Source organism: Anomaloglossus baeobatrachus, chromosome 5 (genome assembly GCF_048569485.1).
Source record: "Anomaloglossus baeobatrachus isolate aAnoBae1 chromosome 5, aAnoBae1.hap1, whole genome shotgun sequence".
NCBI lineage: Eukaryota > Metazoa > Chordata > Amphibia > Anura > Aromobatidae > Anomaloglossus > Anomaloglossus baeobatrachus.
Window position 1 is genome coordinate 584,640,151 of NC_134357.1, and position 15,580 is coordinate 584,655,730.

The 15,580-nt window shown below is 45.5% G+C and overlaps 1 protein-coding gene across 1 annotated transcript in view; it reads right to left on the minus strand.

Moving 5' to 3' along the window:
• Nucleotides 1-4,649: 4,649 nt before the first annotated feature.
• The window catches only part of LOC142313140 (uncharacterized), a 137,760-nt gene continuing 126,829 nt past the window's right edge, over nt 4,650-15,580 (minus strand). Inside the window, exon 15 of the mRNA XM_075352127.1 lies at nt 4,650-9,223. Within this exon, the coding sequence (XP_075208242.1) occupies nt 8,008-9,223 (1,216 nt within the window). The 3' untranslated portion in view covers nt 4,650-8,007. The remainder of the gene's footprint in view (nt 9,224-15,580) is intronic.

Sequence of the window (15,580 nt, forward strand, 5' to 3'; positions counted from 1 at the left end):
CAAGCAGGGGAGCGGGTTACCGGTGGGAAGCCATTGGAACCGTGAAAATAGCACAGGTGCAGGGAAAGGCAGTCACCACCAACCTACCGGGAGGAGAAACACCGCAGCCGTCTGTGGGACCCGTCCATCCAGCCGTTTGTTTACCGGAGTATTTGCATTCATCATTGGCTGAGTGAGTGCCACCGTGCCGTGTGGCACCGCGCTGCCCCGCGACCCTGCACCTCACCAGGCCCCGTAACCCGCCTGCCATCCCTCCCTCACCGGGCCCCGGGACAACCAACCCCCCCCTACCCATCTACCCATGGAGGGGAGAAAACCACATCCAAGCTGCTCTCCGTAATCGCTCCCGGGATCCCCATCCAGAGCAGTGGTGGTGTCACAACCTCACCACAACCGTGGGTGGCGTCACGGACAATAAATTCCCAATACCATTTCCCCTTTTCACTCACGGGCAAGGAGTGCCGCTCGAGTCCCCGGGATCCGGCCCACCGCTCGAGCCACCGACCGAGCAGCAGCCAGACCTGAGCAGTGGGTGAGCGCAGCGTCCCCTCCCCGCCCGCGACAGCAGCAGGTTTACTAGTTCTCTAGTGATAATCCCCTAGTGGTAATACAGTGATTTTATCAAAGCTACAGCAAGCAGCCCAGTAAGTGACACATCATTGGAATCAGACTCACTGTCTTTATATTATTCTGATTTTTTTTAACTAGAATATTTTTATTAAGAATTACAATATGCAGAAAAATCCACATTAAAGGCACACTTGCCTCCTGCCCCCCGCTTGCAAACCACAAACAAACATTTTCAAAAGGGAAAAATAACGAATATTGCAGCTCATTACACTAAATACCACATGACAAGTGATACAGGGATACATTAATGGTTGACAAGTTCAGATAGCAAAATGTTTTAGCAGTGAGTTTAGAATTTAGATTTCCGTGCTGTTCAACCTACCTCTCCCCATTACATTGGTTTCCGTTAAGCTCAACTTTTGCACCACTTTATTAGTCCGGTTTTAAAACATACCTAAACAAAATCTCGCTAATTCCCTTGAGGCTAGCCCCGAACCGTCAATCCATTGGGCCCATATCTTTTTAAACTTGAGAATACAGTTCCTTTTTCGGTACTTTTCTCCAAATGGGCAGAGAGGATCATATCTGACTCCAATGTCAAACAGGAATTTGGGTGTGCGGTAGACCTGATGAATTATGTACAAGTGTGACAGACGGTGAGCCTCTCCCACCGATAGACGCGGAACATCATTCTGATTTTTAATTATGAGATAAACACTTAGGCGGGCTTTGCACGTTGCGACATCGCAAGCCAATGCTGCGATGTCGCACGCGATAGTCCCCGCCCCCGTCGCAGCAGCGATATCCTTGTGATACCTGCCGTAGCGAACATTATCGCTACGGCAGTTTCACATGGACTCACCTGTCCTGCGACCGTCGCACTGGCTGGCGACCCGCCTCCTTATTAAGGGGGCGGGTCGTGCGGCGTCACTGCGACATTACACGGCAGGCGGCCAATAGGAGCGAAGGGGCGGAGATGAGCGGGATGTAAACATCCCGCCCACCTCCTTCCTTCCGCATATCCTACGGAAGCCGCGGTGACGCCGTTAGGAGATGTTCCTCGCTCCTGCGGCTTCACACACAGCGATGTGTGCTGCCGCAGGAGCGAGGAACAACATCGGACCGTCACGTCAGCGTAATTATGGATTACGCCGACGCTGCACCGATGATACGATTACGACGCTTTTGCGCTCGTTAATCGTATCATCGAACCTTTACACACTACGATGTCGCATGCGATGCCGGAAGTACGTCATTTTCAATTTGACCCCACCGACATCGCACCTGCGATGTCGTAGTGTGCAAAGCTTGCCTTAGTGACCGAGCCCAATTAATTCAGGAAACCCCAGCATAGGTATCATAAATGTTACTTGCTCTTCACCAACTCTGAGTGAAGCCAAATTTGTGAGACTTTTCAAAGCTTGTGTGACAATATTTTGACATAAAAGCTTTGATGAATTGGGACCACAGTGTCCTAACAACTTCCACATATCTAGATGTCACGGGTGATACAGTCATGTGGTTTCTTGCCATCGACATTCACAGCATCTGGCTGCACAGAATGCTCCCTGACTTTCCATTGTTCCTGCTGTCAGTATTCATTGGTATAGGTAACTTTCCTGCTGGATTCATCTCTCTCTTTTGGATCAAGCAGGAGCTCGACTTCCACCCAGCTGTTGATTATCAGTATTCCCTTGGTGTTTATATACCCCTTCCTTCCTTGGGACTGTGCTGGTGATATTTTCAGTTCCTTTGAGCCAAGGTTGGAAGCAGGTAGTTTCTTCTCCTCTGTATTGTTGTTGCTGAAAGCTCTGCTGAGCTCCATCCTGAGTCATCTAATGATAAGTAGTTCATGCTTTTCCCCATGTCCCCCTTATGTCTTCTATAGTTGTTTAGTGGGGTTGACAAAGAGTTCATCCCATCTGTTCCCTCTTTAGGGCCCAGCATTAGGGATACCTAGGGTAATGGTATCCGGCTTGGAACATAGGTGCGGAACCTATTAGGGTGGTGAGGGACCCCAGGGACCAGCAGTAGGTTTGGTCACAGGTCACCATCTTCCTAGATGCAGGGTTTCTCTTCCCTTTCGCTGTGCGCTTGGTACTTCCCCGTACCTAGCGTGACACTAGGATACAGTGTGATTCAATTCTCCCCTCACTTTTTTGTGCAAAATGTCTATACTTCTGCCTCAACTACAGAGGTTCTGAGGCAAAATCATCACATTTAGACAAGAGAAAGCTAGGAATGAAGAATATCTATTTTACAAGCATTTATTAACAAAACAACTTTTGAAATGCAATTATATACAATGTGATATATCTAAGGGGTACTTTGCACACTACGATATCGCAGGTGCGATGTCAGTGGGGTCAAATCGAAAGTGACGCACATCCGGCGTCGCTGTCGATAGCGTAGTGTGTAAATCCTTTATGATACGATTAACGAGCGTAAATGAGTCGTAATCGTATCATTGGTGTAGTGTCCGACATTTCTATAATGGAGCTGCAGCGACGGTACGATGTTGTTCCTCGTTCCCCTGTGGCAGCACACATCGCTGTGTGAGAAGCCGCAGGAGTGAGGAATATCTCCTACCTGCGTCACCGCGGCTCACGCCGGCTATGCGGAAGGACGGAAGGTGGGCGGGATGTTTACGTCCCGCTCATCTCTGCCCTTCCGCTTCTATTGGCCGCCTGCCGTGTGATGCCGCACGACCCGCCCCCTTAGTAAGGAGGCGGTTCGCCGACCAGAGCAACGTGGCAGGGCAGGTGAGTGCATGTGAAGCTGCCGTAGCGATAATGTTCGCTACGGCAGCAATCACAAGATATCGTTGCTGCGACGGGGGCAGGGACTATCGCGCTCGGCATCGCAAGCATCGGCTTGCGATGTCGTAGTGTGCAAAGTACCCCTAAGAGTTCCTATCTCCAATCTGGGGCTGCACTTTTTAGTAAATAAAGCAGTAGGCAAACTGATTAGTGAATTATGTAAATATAATCCAGTATCAAAACCTTTCACAACTTACTAACAGAGTTGAGCCCGAATTTCAATTTTGTGGGATTTCAGTATGTAGAGAGGGATCCCACAGATCTCTGCAGCTGCTCTAAGCACGAGACACTGCTCTCTCCACTAATCCAGCGCTGTCACATACTTTTTTAACATTTTACTGAACTTAAGAAGGATGCCGCAGAGCTGGGGTCGTAGAGCTCACTTTTTCACGGTGAGAGTGATCACTGAGGGTTGTGGGATCTCACAACCTGGAAGTTTCTTTTGGGGGACATTAGGGACACTTCTAAAAATTGTCAGAGGAATTTAGTGAAAGAGGGTGGTGCCTGAAACGGTCAGACAGATTCACAATAATTTGTGCCCTTTTATTATTTTTTTTTTATTATTAATATTATTATTATTATTATTATTATTAGATTTTGACTATTGTAATTTTTTTACTTTTACTATTTGTTGACCAATTACTGTTTTTTTCGGACTTTGACATTTCCCCCCCCCCAATAAAATGTGTAGGAAAGGGGGGTTGTCTCATAGTCTGAATGCTCCCGACTGTGGCTGGAGGGGTGGCAGAGGAGGAGGAGTGGGTCACAGGAGGCAGGAACGAGCACCAGGGCTAACAATGCGCTGGCTAATATCAAAAGTGAATATTCACTGCTGCTCACTCTCATAATCCCGTCTACATCTAGGCACTGAAGCTGCCATCGAGGGGTGGGCAGAATTATAGGTATGGTGAGCAGTAAATATTCATTATCTTTAATAGCGGGCACACATGATCACCCAGCTGACAACTTAATGCTGCGGCTGGGTGATCATGAGTGTCTGCTATTAGAGAATGAATATTCACTGCTCCCCTAGCCCATAATCCCGGGTGTGGGGAGCAGTGAATATTCCAGCAGCTGATGTCCGCATGTAACTGGTGCATACAAAAATATAACACTGCACTCTCAATGGGCAAAAATGAATAAATATATAACTCTTTTTCTCAATGCTAATAGATTTTTAATACAGAAGACAAGATAGCAACAAATGAAAGACATGCGACAATTGCGACAATAACGTTTCGGTCCTCCAGGACCTTGATCACATTAATCACTAAATTACTGTGAAGAAAAGAGTTTTTTGGAGTTTCCTTAATGGTCTCCTTACTCATAGGCATGTGTATAAAGACGTTCGTCCAGAAATCCAAAAAAAATGTCAATACGGTGAGGTTTTTCCTGTTCCCTCCACAGTGGAATTCAGGGTAGGAATATCCTGTCCTTCCTGGGCAGTTAGGGAAAATTAATCGCCTGTATAGAAATGCAGGAAGATCCTTGAGGTAATCAATGTATATATCTTATGAGTGGGCTCATAAAATGAATATGTGCTACAGACCCTCCGGGGTTAATGCTGTATTTGCCTTTTGTGTACACGTTAAGCTGAATAGCAGTCTGTGTCCCCAGGAGCTGTGGCCATGTGCATGTCATCCAGGTCTGTAGATGGGGTAGGAATCCTGTTCGTGATGCCAGGCTCGGGTTGTTGCGGGTGGGGGCTGCTGCCATTTCTGAAACTACTCGGATCCGGGTTCGCTGCTGCGGCTGGAGTGGTGACCGGTCCCGGGCTCGCATGGCCGTCCGTCCTCACAACCGTCGGAAAGGGGTATTTACAGAGGATTGATGTGTCGGTGACGCCACCCGTGGGTTGCGGTGAAGGATGGTGACACCGCCGCTGCCTGGTGAAGGGGGGCCCGGGGCTGATGAAGCAGAGCAGCAAGATGGAATCCCTTCCACGGGTAGGGGAGGTGTAGTCCCGGGGCCCTTTTGTACACGGGAGTAATGGCTGCTGGAGGTGGCGTGCCGGGTTCGACCGGGGACCAATGGTGTACTCACAGTTTAAGAATCACACACAAATCCAGTGGTAAACCAAGTTGCCAGTGACCGATCGCCTTTGGTGAGTGTATTTGGGTCCCACACCCGGGTGTAGCAAACAGGGGTCCCTTCCTCCTGCACTCTGTGTTTGTGTCTTCTGTGGGATGACTCCGCATGGAACGGGGAAGTCCACTCCCGGTACTGTGTTATGTTTGGGAGCTGTGGCCTGCGAAATCTGACCCTTGGGATTTCTGTGGGTTCTGACGGACACCCTATCCCCCGCGCTGGGCTTCCGTTTCGTTCTCTGGGCTTCTGGAGAACAAGGCCTGAAACCTCGTCCTCTGCTGGTTAATTAACAAGGGCCATGCAACCTTCCTCGTCCTAGGGTCCAGGCACCCCATCTGTGCACGGCCTCCAGACTGGTTTCCTGCTGTCAGCACCGGCGGACTACAACCCTGCCCCTGTCCACTTAAGGTCTCCCGCGACCGGATATCCATTGCCAGTGGCCCTGTTTATTGTCTGCCACACAGCCAGGTAGTCCAGGGGCCCCTACCCCTGACTCTACTTCTCTGTCTGCACTTGACTCCTGACTTCAACTCCACCATTGTCAACTCACTCAGACCTCAACTGTTCTGTTGTCTTTCTAGACTTCACTCAGACTGTTCTGATGTATTCCCGCCCCTGACACTTCATGACCCCTAGGTGGGCGTTCTCAGCCGCCTAATCCCGCCTACTGGTGTGCCCCTATTGTCATGAGGGGGTGGCTAGGCTTAAATGGCTGTGTGTTGTACCTGAGTGTGGGTTGCTGGTGGTATCAAGGAGGGTGGACTACTTCTGTGACTACCTGGTTTTGCCAGGGTATCACAGAAGGAGCCCAGACATTCTAGTGTCTTCAGTAATGAATCAGCTGGAATGTACGGGCTGTAGTCAGGACCTGGAAGGAACCCGTATATCTCAAATCCTCTGTAATATACACCTGGAAGGGGCCCGTACATTCTAGTGCCTTCAATAATGAATGAGGTAGAATGTTTGTGCTGCAGTCAGGACCTGGCAGGACGGAAGCCTCTCCTCAGTGCAAGACATATGAAAGCTGCATAGAGTTTGCAAAAAATCCCCACAAACACACATGAAGGACTCCCAGACTATGAGAAATAAGATTCTCTGGTCTGATGAGACGAAGATAGAACTTTTTGCTGATAATTTTAAGCGGTATGTATGGAGAAAACCAAGCACTGCTCATCACCTGCCCAATACAATCCCAACAGTGACACATGGTGGTGGTAGCATCATGCTATGGGGGCAGGGACAGAGCGACTGGCTACAATTGAAGGAAACATGAATGCGGCCAAGTACAGAGATATCCTGGAAGAAAACCTCTTCCAGAGTGCTCTGGACCTCAGACTTGGATGAAGGTTCACCTTCCAACAAGACAATGACCCTAAGCAGACAGCTAAAATAACAAAGGAGTGGTTTCAGAACAACTCTGTGATCATTCTTGACCGGCCCAGCCTGAGCCCTGACCTAAACCCAATTGAGCATCTCTGGAGAGATCTGAAAATGGCTGTCCACCAACGTTCACCATCGAACCTGACGGAACTGGAGAGGATCTGCAAGGAGAATTGCAGAGGATCCCCAAATCCTGGTGTGTAAAGCTTGTTGCATCATTCCCAAGAAGACTCATGGCTGTACTAGCTCAAAAGGGAGCTTCTACTCAGTACTGAGCAAGGGGGCTGAATACTTACTGTATGACCACGTCATATTTCAGTTTTTCTTGTTTAAAAAATTTGCAAACATTTCTATATTTCTGGGGGGGTTTTCTGTCAAGATGCTGTCAACACTTGCTGCCACTGGATTGTTCGCCGGCTGTGACACCTCTGTGACATCCCCTCACTATTTTTGTGCGAAATGCCTACAGTTCTGCCTCAACTCCAGAGGTTCTGAGGCAAAATTATCACATTTAAACAATATAGAAAGATAGGCATGAAGAATATATATTTTACAAGCATGTATTAAAACAACAAGTTTTGAAATGCAGTTATATACAATGTGATATACTTCAGAGTTCCTATCTCCAATCTGGGGCTGCGCTTTTTAGTAAAAGAAAGCAGTGGGGAACCCGAGATTAGTGAATTATTTAAATATAATCCAGTATCAGAACCTTTCACAAATGTTCATGAAGGCTCTTGAAATTCCCAACTTACAATCTTTTTCCCTATTTTCCTCCTTCAAAACCTAGGTGTGTCTTATGGTCCGAAAAATATGGTAAGTTTCAAAAGACAGAAAATGGTTCTTTCCCTCCCCAATTCTTACTTGAGCAATTGTATTTTTGGATAAAACTCTTTGAATTATGGTACATCATGATGGCTTCTCCCGTATGACTCATCTGACAACAGGACCTGATTAATGATAAAAAAACATTTTGCAAAATCTGAAAGCAAGAATGGCTGCTCCACTCAGTTGGTTTTCTGATGGTTGGAAAAACTTGATTTTCTAGTTACAAATAGCAATTATTCACAACATGAAAAAGGTTCCTTCTGTGTGTGGCTTCTTCCCATGTTTAATAAGATCTGATTTCTGAGAATTACTTTTTCCACCTTCAGAACATAAAAATGGTTTCTTTTGTGTGCTTTTTTTGATGGTAAACAAGACTTGATTTCCTAGTAAAACATTTCCCACATTCTGGGCATGAAAATGGCTTCTCCTCGGTGTGAGATCTTTGATGCCTAACAAGTTCTGATTTCCAGGTAAAACATTTCCCACACTCTGAACATGAAAATGGTTTCTCCCCTGCCCCTGTGTGATTTTTCTGATGCAAAACAAGTTCTGATTTCCAAATGAAACATTTCTCACACTGTGAACATGAAAATGGTTTCTCCCCTGTGTGACTTTTCTGATGTCTAATAAGGCCTGTTTTCTGACTAAAACATTTCCCACACTCTGAACATGAAAATGGCTTCTCACCTGTGTGAGATCTTTGATGCCCAACAAGTTCTGATTTCTGAATAAAACATTTCCCACATTCTGAACATGAAAATGGCTTCTCCCCTGTGTGATATCGTTGATGCACAACAAGTTCTGATTTCCGAATAAAACATTTCGCACACTCTGCACATGAAAACGGCTTCTCCCCTGTGTGACATCTTTGATGCACAACAAGTTCTGATTTCCAATTAAAACATTTCCCACACTGTGAACATGAAAATGGCTTCTCCCCTGTGTGACATTTTTGATGCACAACAAGTTCTGATTTCCGAATAAAACATTGCCCACACTCTGCACATGAAAACGGCTTCTCCCCTGTGTGAATTCTTTGATGCTCAACAAGTTCTGATTTCTGAATAAAACATTTCCCACACTCTGAACATGAAAATGGCTTCTCCCCTGTGTGAATTTTCTGATGTCTAACAAGGTTTGATTTTTGAATAAAACATTTCCCACATTCTGAACATGAAAATGGCTTCTCCCCTGTGTGAATTCTTTGATGCTCAACAAGATCTTTTTTCCGAATAAAACATTTCCCACATTCTGAACATGAAAATGGCTTCTCCCCTGTGTGAATTTTTTGATGCTCAAGAAGATCTGATTTCCGAGTAAAACATTTCCCACACTCTGAACATGAAAATAGATTCTCCCCAGAGTGATTTTTTTGATGGTTTGCAAGGGTTATTTTCCAACTAAAACATTTTCCACATTCTGGGCATGAAAATGGCTTCTTCCCTGTGTGAGTTATTTGATGGGTATTAAGATGTGATTTCTTTGTAAAACATTTCCCACATTTTGAACATGAAAATGGCTTCTCCCCTGTGTGAGATCTTTGATGCTGAACAAGTTCTGATTTCTGAATAAAACATTTCCCACACTCGGAACATGAAAATGGCTTCTCCACAGAGTGATATTTTTGATGGTTAGCAAGGGTTATTTTATGAGTAAAACATTTTCCACATTCTAGGCATGGGAATGGCTTCTTCCCTGTGTGAGTTATTTGATGGATATTAAGATGTGATTTCCTGGTAAAACATTTTCCACATTTTGAACATGAAAATGGTTTCTCCCTTGTAGGAGCCGTTTCATGTTCCACATCCCTTCTGTAATTTTTATTTTGCTTACAATTCTGTGATAAATCGGAATTTTGGACTGGTTTGAAAAGATCAGATGTTAAAGCTTTCCGAGGAAGGACTGGAGGTATATCTGAAACAATAGAATGCTCTTCATAGGTATCATGTGTGATACTTTGATTGTCTGTTATAAATTCTGAAGATATTAGATTTCCATCTGAACTCCCAATATAGTCATCTGCTAAAAATAAACACAATGTTATTAGTTTTAATAATATCTTGAAAGTACATTTATTATTTTAAACCATAACATCAGATATTACATTAGGAAAAAATGTATTCTGAATCTGTTGTCCAATTTCGACATCTAAAGCCTGCTTTACACGTTACGATTAAGCATACGATATCGTATGCGATCGTAACCGCCCCATCGTATGTGCGGCACATTCAATTTTTTTGAACATGTCGCACAAACGATTATTTCCCATCACACATACTTACCCGTCCATACGACCTCGATGTGGGCGGCGAACATCCACTTCCTGTAGTGGGAGGGACGTTCGGCGTCACAGCGACATCACACGGCAGCCGGCCAATAGAAGCGGAGATGAGCGGGACGTAAACATCCCGCCCACCTCCTTCCTTCCGTATTGCCGGTGGGAGCTGCGGGACGCAGGTAACATGTGTTCATCGTTCCCGGGGTGTCACACACTGCGATGTGTGCTACCCCGGGTACGATAAACAACCTGACGTTCAATTTTTTAGCAAATGAACAACGTGTATGCAATGAACGGTTTTACGTTCAATCGCACGTACCTGTCACACGCTACAACAACATTAACGATGCCGGATGTGCGTCACTTATGACGTGACCCCGCCGACACATCGTTAGATTTGTTGTAGCGTGTAAAGCTCGCTTAAGAGTTACATTTTCATTAATTCGGATCTCTCATTCCTAGCACCAGTTCTCTGGAATGTGCTACAGGAAATAATCTGATTAATTTTCACAGTGTGACTGCAGGATAATGAGGGACAGGGGGCTCCTATACCATCTCTCATGCTAGGGGACCCTAAGCTATTCCTAATCTCTGATTACCCCTGAAGATGGAGATTCCGGAGTCCCGTGCCTTACTATTCTCCTGACAAGATCTAATCTGTTATCCCCCCCGGGGAAGGAAGGGGCAGGAGTATGATGGAAACACAGATTAAGACAGACAGGACACATTACAAACTGACAGAAATAAACAGTGAGAGACTAAAGCGGGCTTTAAACGCTGCGATATCGGTACCGATATCGCTAGTGTGTGACCCGCCCCCATCGTTTGTGCGACACGGGCATATCGCTGCCCGTCGCGCACAAAATCGCGCACCCCCGTCACACGTACGTACCTGCATAGCAACGTCACTGTGACCGGCGAACCGCCTCCTTTCTAAGGGGGCGGTCTGTTCGGCGTCCCAGCAACGTCACTAAGCGGTCGCCCAATCAAAGCGGAGGGGCGGAGATGAGCGGGACGTAACATCCCGCCCACCTTCTTCCTTCCTCATTGCGGCCGGCGGCAGATAAGGAGAGGTTCCACGTTCCTGCGGGGTCACACGTAGCGATGTGTGCTGCCGCAGGAATGACAAACTACATCGCCCAAATATCAGCAACGATAATTGGGAGGAGGGGGGCATGTCACGATGAGCGATTTTGAACGTTTTTGCGACAATTCAAAATCGCTCATAGGAGTCACACACAACAAGATCACTACAGCGGCCGGATGTGAGTCACAAATTCCGTGACCCCAACGAGATCGCTGTAGCGAAATCGTAGCGTGTAAAGCCACCTTAAGGAGAAAAGCAAGAGCAGGAAGGCAGCAACAAAAAGACAAAAAGGGTTAACAAAACAGCTCAGAGCAATAATGCTGAACAACCACCCATAAAGCTGGATCACAACACCTGACCAGACCAGTATAGGTAACTTATAGTTGGCATTAATGAAATAGTCCAGCCAGCATATACAGAAGGGGAGCGAATCATACTTTCTCCTCCACAGCATGTGATCAAAGACATTGACAAGCAACTCAGCAGAGAATACCTCTTGCTAGCCTGCCCAAGCCTGGGGTTTGATGCCTTCGTCTCACTGCACTGCTCACAGGCATCAGAGAAGTGAACATGCAGAGTACCAGAATCTATAATTTTCACAGATCATGACGCTGCCATGACAGTTGGCAAAACCTGCAAAAATCTCCTTGCAACATTGATCCACAACATAGACTATTAGAAAATATTTTTTTTGAAAGACGAAAATAAAATAGTTACAGACAGATGCCGGATATTTAACGGGGATGTCCGGGACTATAACATTCATGACCCATCCTTAGGCTTTGTAACCACAGCAGGTAGCAGGGTCTTGCTGTCTGTGCAGATAAACATTAGGCCTCCAATTCATCAAGACCGGCGATGTATACTGAAAAATTACGCCAAGGACTGGAGTGAGATTTCTGACATAGGGAATGCCGCAGTTTGTTATGAATTAGAGAAGCGGTGGCCTCACACCCTTCTTCCGGCCTAGCTCTGCTCATTTTGGCAAAAGCTGGTTTAAATTGGCGTGAACACCCACACACCAGCCTATCTCCTCTTCATCTTTATACTTCTAGTTAACAGACCTTTGGTCACATTATCTGATGTCAAAAAGGTCCTTAAGCAGTCCTTAATCAGCATATAAACACTGGGGACGCTAAGAGAATGGGTTAGTTTGCTCTCCCTTTCCCCTAATGCCAGTCTGTCTTCTATTAAATTCATTTAGACTCCTGCAATGAAGAGACCTTTGGTTACATCATGTCACATGACTCTGAAGTCATCAAAGATCCTCAAACAATCAACCTTAGAATACAACTGATGGGTTCCCTAAGAGAGTGGGGTTCCTGAGAAATTGCTCAGATTGTCTCCTCACAACGCTGCCCCTGACTGTAACTAGGGATTATTTTTGGAGTAGGGTTTATATTTCAAGCATTCACCAAAAATCCCATAAAATCATGCTAGGGCTTATTTTCGGTGTAGGTCGTCTTTTCAGGTAAACAGGGTATTCATGAACCCTCTGCAGGTCTTTTAGTTGCCTTCATAACGACATAAAGAAGACACTAGAAACAAACAGCAGAAGAAGCAGAAGCAAAGAAAACACAGCTGAAAAAAATCCAGAGCAGAAAGTCTAAAAATGTAAACACAAAATTTGTGTAGAAAGTACATGAGTAGATATCTCTTACTGGATAGAGCTGGAGGAAACACATCATGAGGAACATCGGGGTCTTCTTGTTTACATTCCTGTGGGAGAAGAGGACGGGGACATCTCTCTGGTGTTGTCCTCTTACTGGATAGACCTGGAGGAGACACATACAGGGACTGAATTCATTCCTTACATACAGATAATTATAGGCCGTGTGTATTTAGTCCTGTCTATTACCTGGTGATGTGAGGGGCTGGGGATCCTCCATCATGACGTCCTTGTACTGATCTTTGTGTCCTTCTAAATACTTCCACTCCTCCATGGAGAAATAGACGGTGACGTCCTGACACCTTATAGGAACCTGACACATACAATGATACCGTCACCCCCGATCCCTTCATAGCGTTACTGTATAATGTCCCAGCATTCCCAGCAGTGTCACCTCTCCAGTCAGCAGCTCAATCATCTTGTAGGTGAGTTCTAGGATCTTCTGGTCATTGATGTCCTCATGTATCGGGGGGTGAGGTGGAGGCCCCGTGATTGGGCTCAGGGGTCTTCCCCATCCCTCAGACACAGGGGCCTGACAGCGCTCACTAGAGGTCTTCTTCACCACTGTGTAATCCTGGTTATGGAGAGACACAGTAATAAATCTCACTCCAGACATTTCCAGAGTCCTCACCTCTCCAGTTCTGTCCATCTGTTATTCCCATAGATAAGAATGATGTAATGTGACGTCATCAGAATCTCTCACCTCTCCAGTAAGCCGGAAGAGGATCTCTAGGGTGAGGTGTAATATCCTCTCCGCCATCTTGTCCCTGTCCATATCCATCCTTCACGGGGCAATCAGGAGAATTCTCTTATGTAGAATAAAACAACTGAGAGGATCCGATATTGTAAGGACCTGAATGGGAAGGAGATGAGCCGATATGTAAAATTAATGGAGATAATAATGGAGGTAAAATATCATTTGGGCAAAAAAAAAAAAATTTCAACATGAAATGAAGTCGCAAAACCGACCCATAAAAGTATTGCACCTAAAATGGTATCAATGAAAACGTTGGCTCATCAAGCAAAAAACAAGTCATCACTCAACTTCGATGTCGGAAAATGGAGACTCCAACCAATTTTTATTTTTGTTTTATTTTACAAAAGTCTCATTTTCATTCACTACTAGAGATGAGTGAACCTGAAGTTCGGTGTTCGGTACAAACTCAGACTTTTCCAAGTGAAGTTCAGGTTTGGAGTTCGGGAGCTTCACGTCTGCAAACCACTCTCATGTGATCAGATGTATTGTACACCAAGAAATAAAACAAAAAAATGCCCTCTCTTGGAAGTGATCTGTTTATGGCTTCATGTGGGTGGAGAACCGAACTGCCAACCAGTGACTTCAAATGAAGTTCAGGTCAAGTCCAAGATCAGAACCGATCTTTACAAATGTTCAGCTGGATCAGCAGAAGCCGAACGTCCACGAGTCCACTCATCTCTAGTCACCACTTAGATAATAAATGTGGAAGTCTGATATTGGGACCTGACAGTGACACAGATCTCTGTGTGAGAGCCCGTTCACCATCGGTACTCTCCAACCGTAACGTTTTGGGGTCTAATGAGTGCTTTTTTCTGGGGAAGGGTATCTACTTTCTTTTGGTGGTGCCTGCCTTCTTTGATAAAAGTCCTGCTCTATTAACTTTTTTAGCTGCTTGGACACTTCCCTATGGAACCATAACCAAGGTTTATTTTTGGAGTGCGGCTTATATTTTAAGTATAGTCAAAAAAACAAACAAAAATCCTGCTAGGGCTTATTTTCAGGGTAGGTCTTATTTTCGAGGAAACAGGGTAGAAAGAGCTGATAGTGTCTCCTCCCCCATATACAGAGGCCATGTGGGTTACTGCTTTTATTATATCAGTCCCAGTTACAAGGAAAGGAAGATGAAAACAAAAATAAATACTAAACTGCCCCCCCCCCCGCCCACTTCCAAATGTGTAACACAGAGGAAAATGCTACTGTCAATCCAAATCTGTTATTAGCCCCAACCAGGTAAAATACAGCCATATATACAAAATAATAAGTGTTACTACACAGCTATGAAATATTTACATGTGATCATAGACATATATTGAGACGGCTTCCAGCTTTCAGTCATAGGGATGGCACCGATGTGGTTTTAGTCACTGCTCAGTATATCGCGACCTCGGTGCTGACTGACAGCAGGCTCTAATGCTGATCGGCTGTCAGTCAGTGTGGGGGGCGGAGTATATATGTGGTAAAAACAGACATTTCCCTTATTTTCGAACCGGTATCGCTAAGTTGTTTTTTTCTTTTTTCCAAGTTTAACAACAAAAATTAAAAAAAAAAAAAATCACAATAATAAAATACAATATAGTGATGTGAATACACTTAAAAGTATAAAACTGGCACAAAATGGGTATCAAAGTGGCATCAAAGCTTTTTTCCCACAAGGGTAACAGGAAAAAATGCACCACACAATTTATTGTGCAATGTCTCCTGAGTACGCAGATACCTCATATGTGGTGAAAATTAACTGTTAGGGTGCAGGGCAGGGCTCCGAATCAGTAGCGTAGCTAGCAGGGGGGCAGAGGGGGCGGTTGCCCCGGGCCCCGCGTTCTCAGAGGGGCCCACCTGTAGCTTCAGCTTCTCTTAAGTGTGCAGGAGTAGAGCAAGGGTAGTACTGTAAATCCGGCATTTGCTGCAGGGGGCAGGGTGATGCGAGGGCACAGACATCAGGCTGCAGTCAGAACAAGAGAAAATGAAAGGAAAGTGCTGATAGGTGAATCAGCAGTCAGGAGGTGGCTGCTCTGGAAGGCTCCACCAATCAAATGTAGATTGCTCGACTCACTCAGGAATGTGCCAGGAGCATGAAGGCAGCGCTGAGGAGGATGAAGCTCTGCAT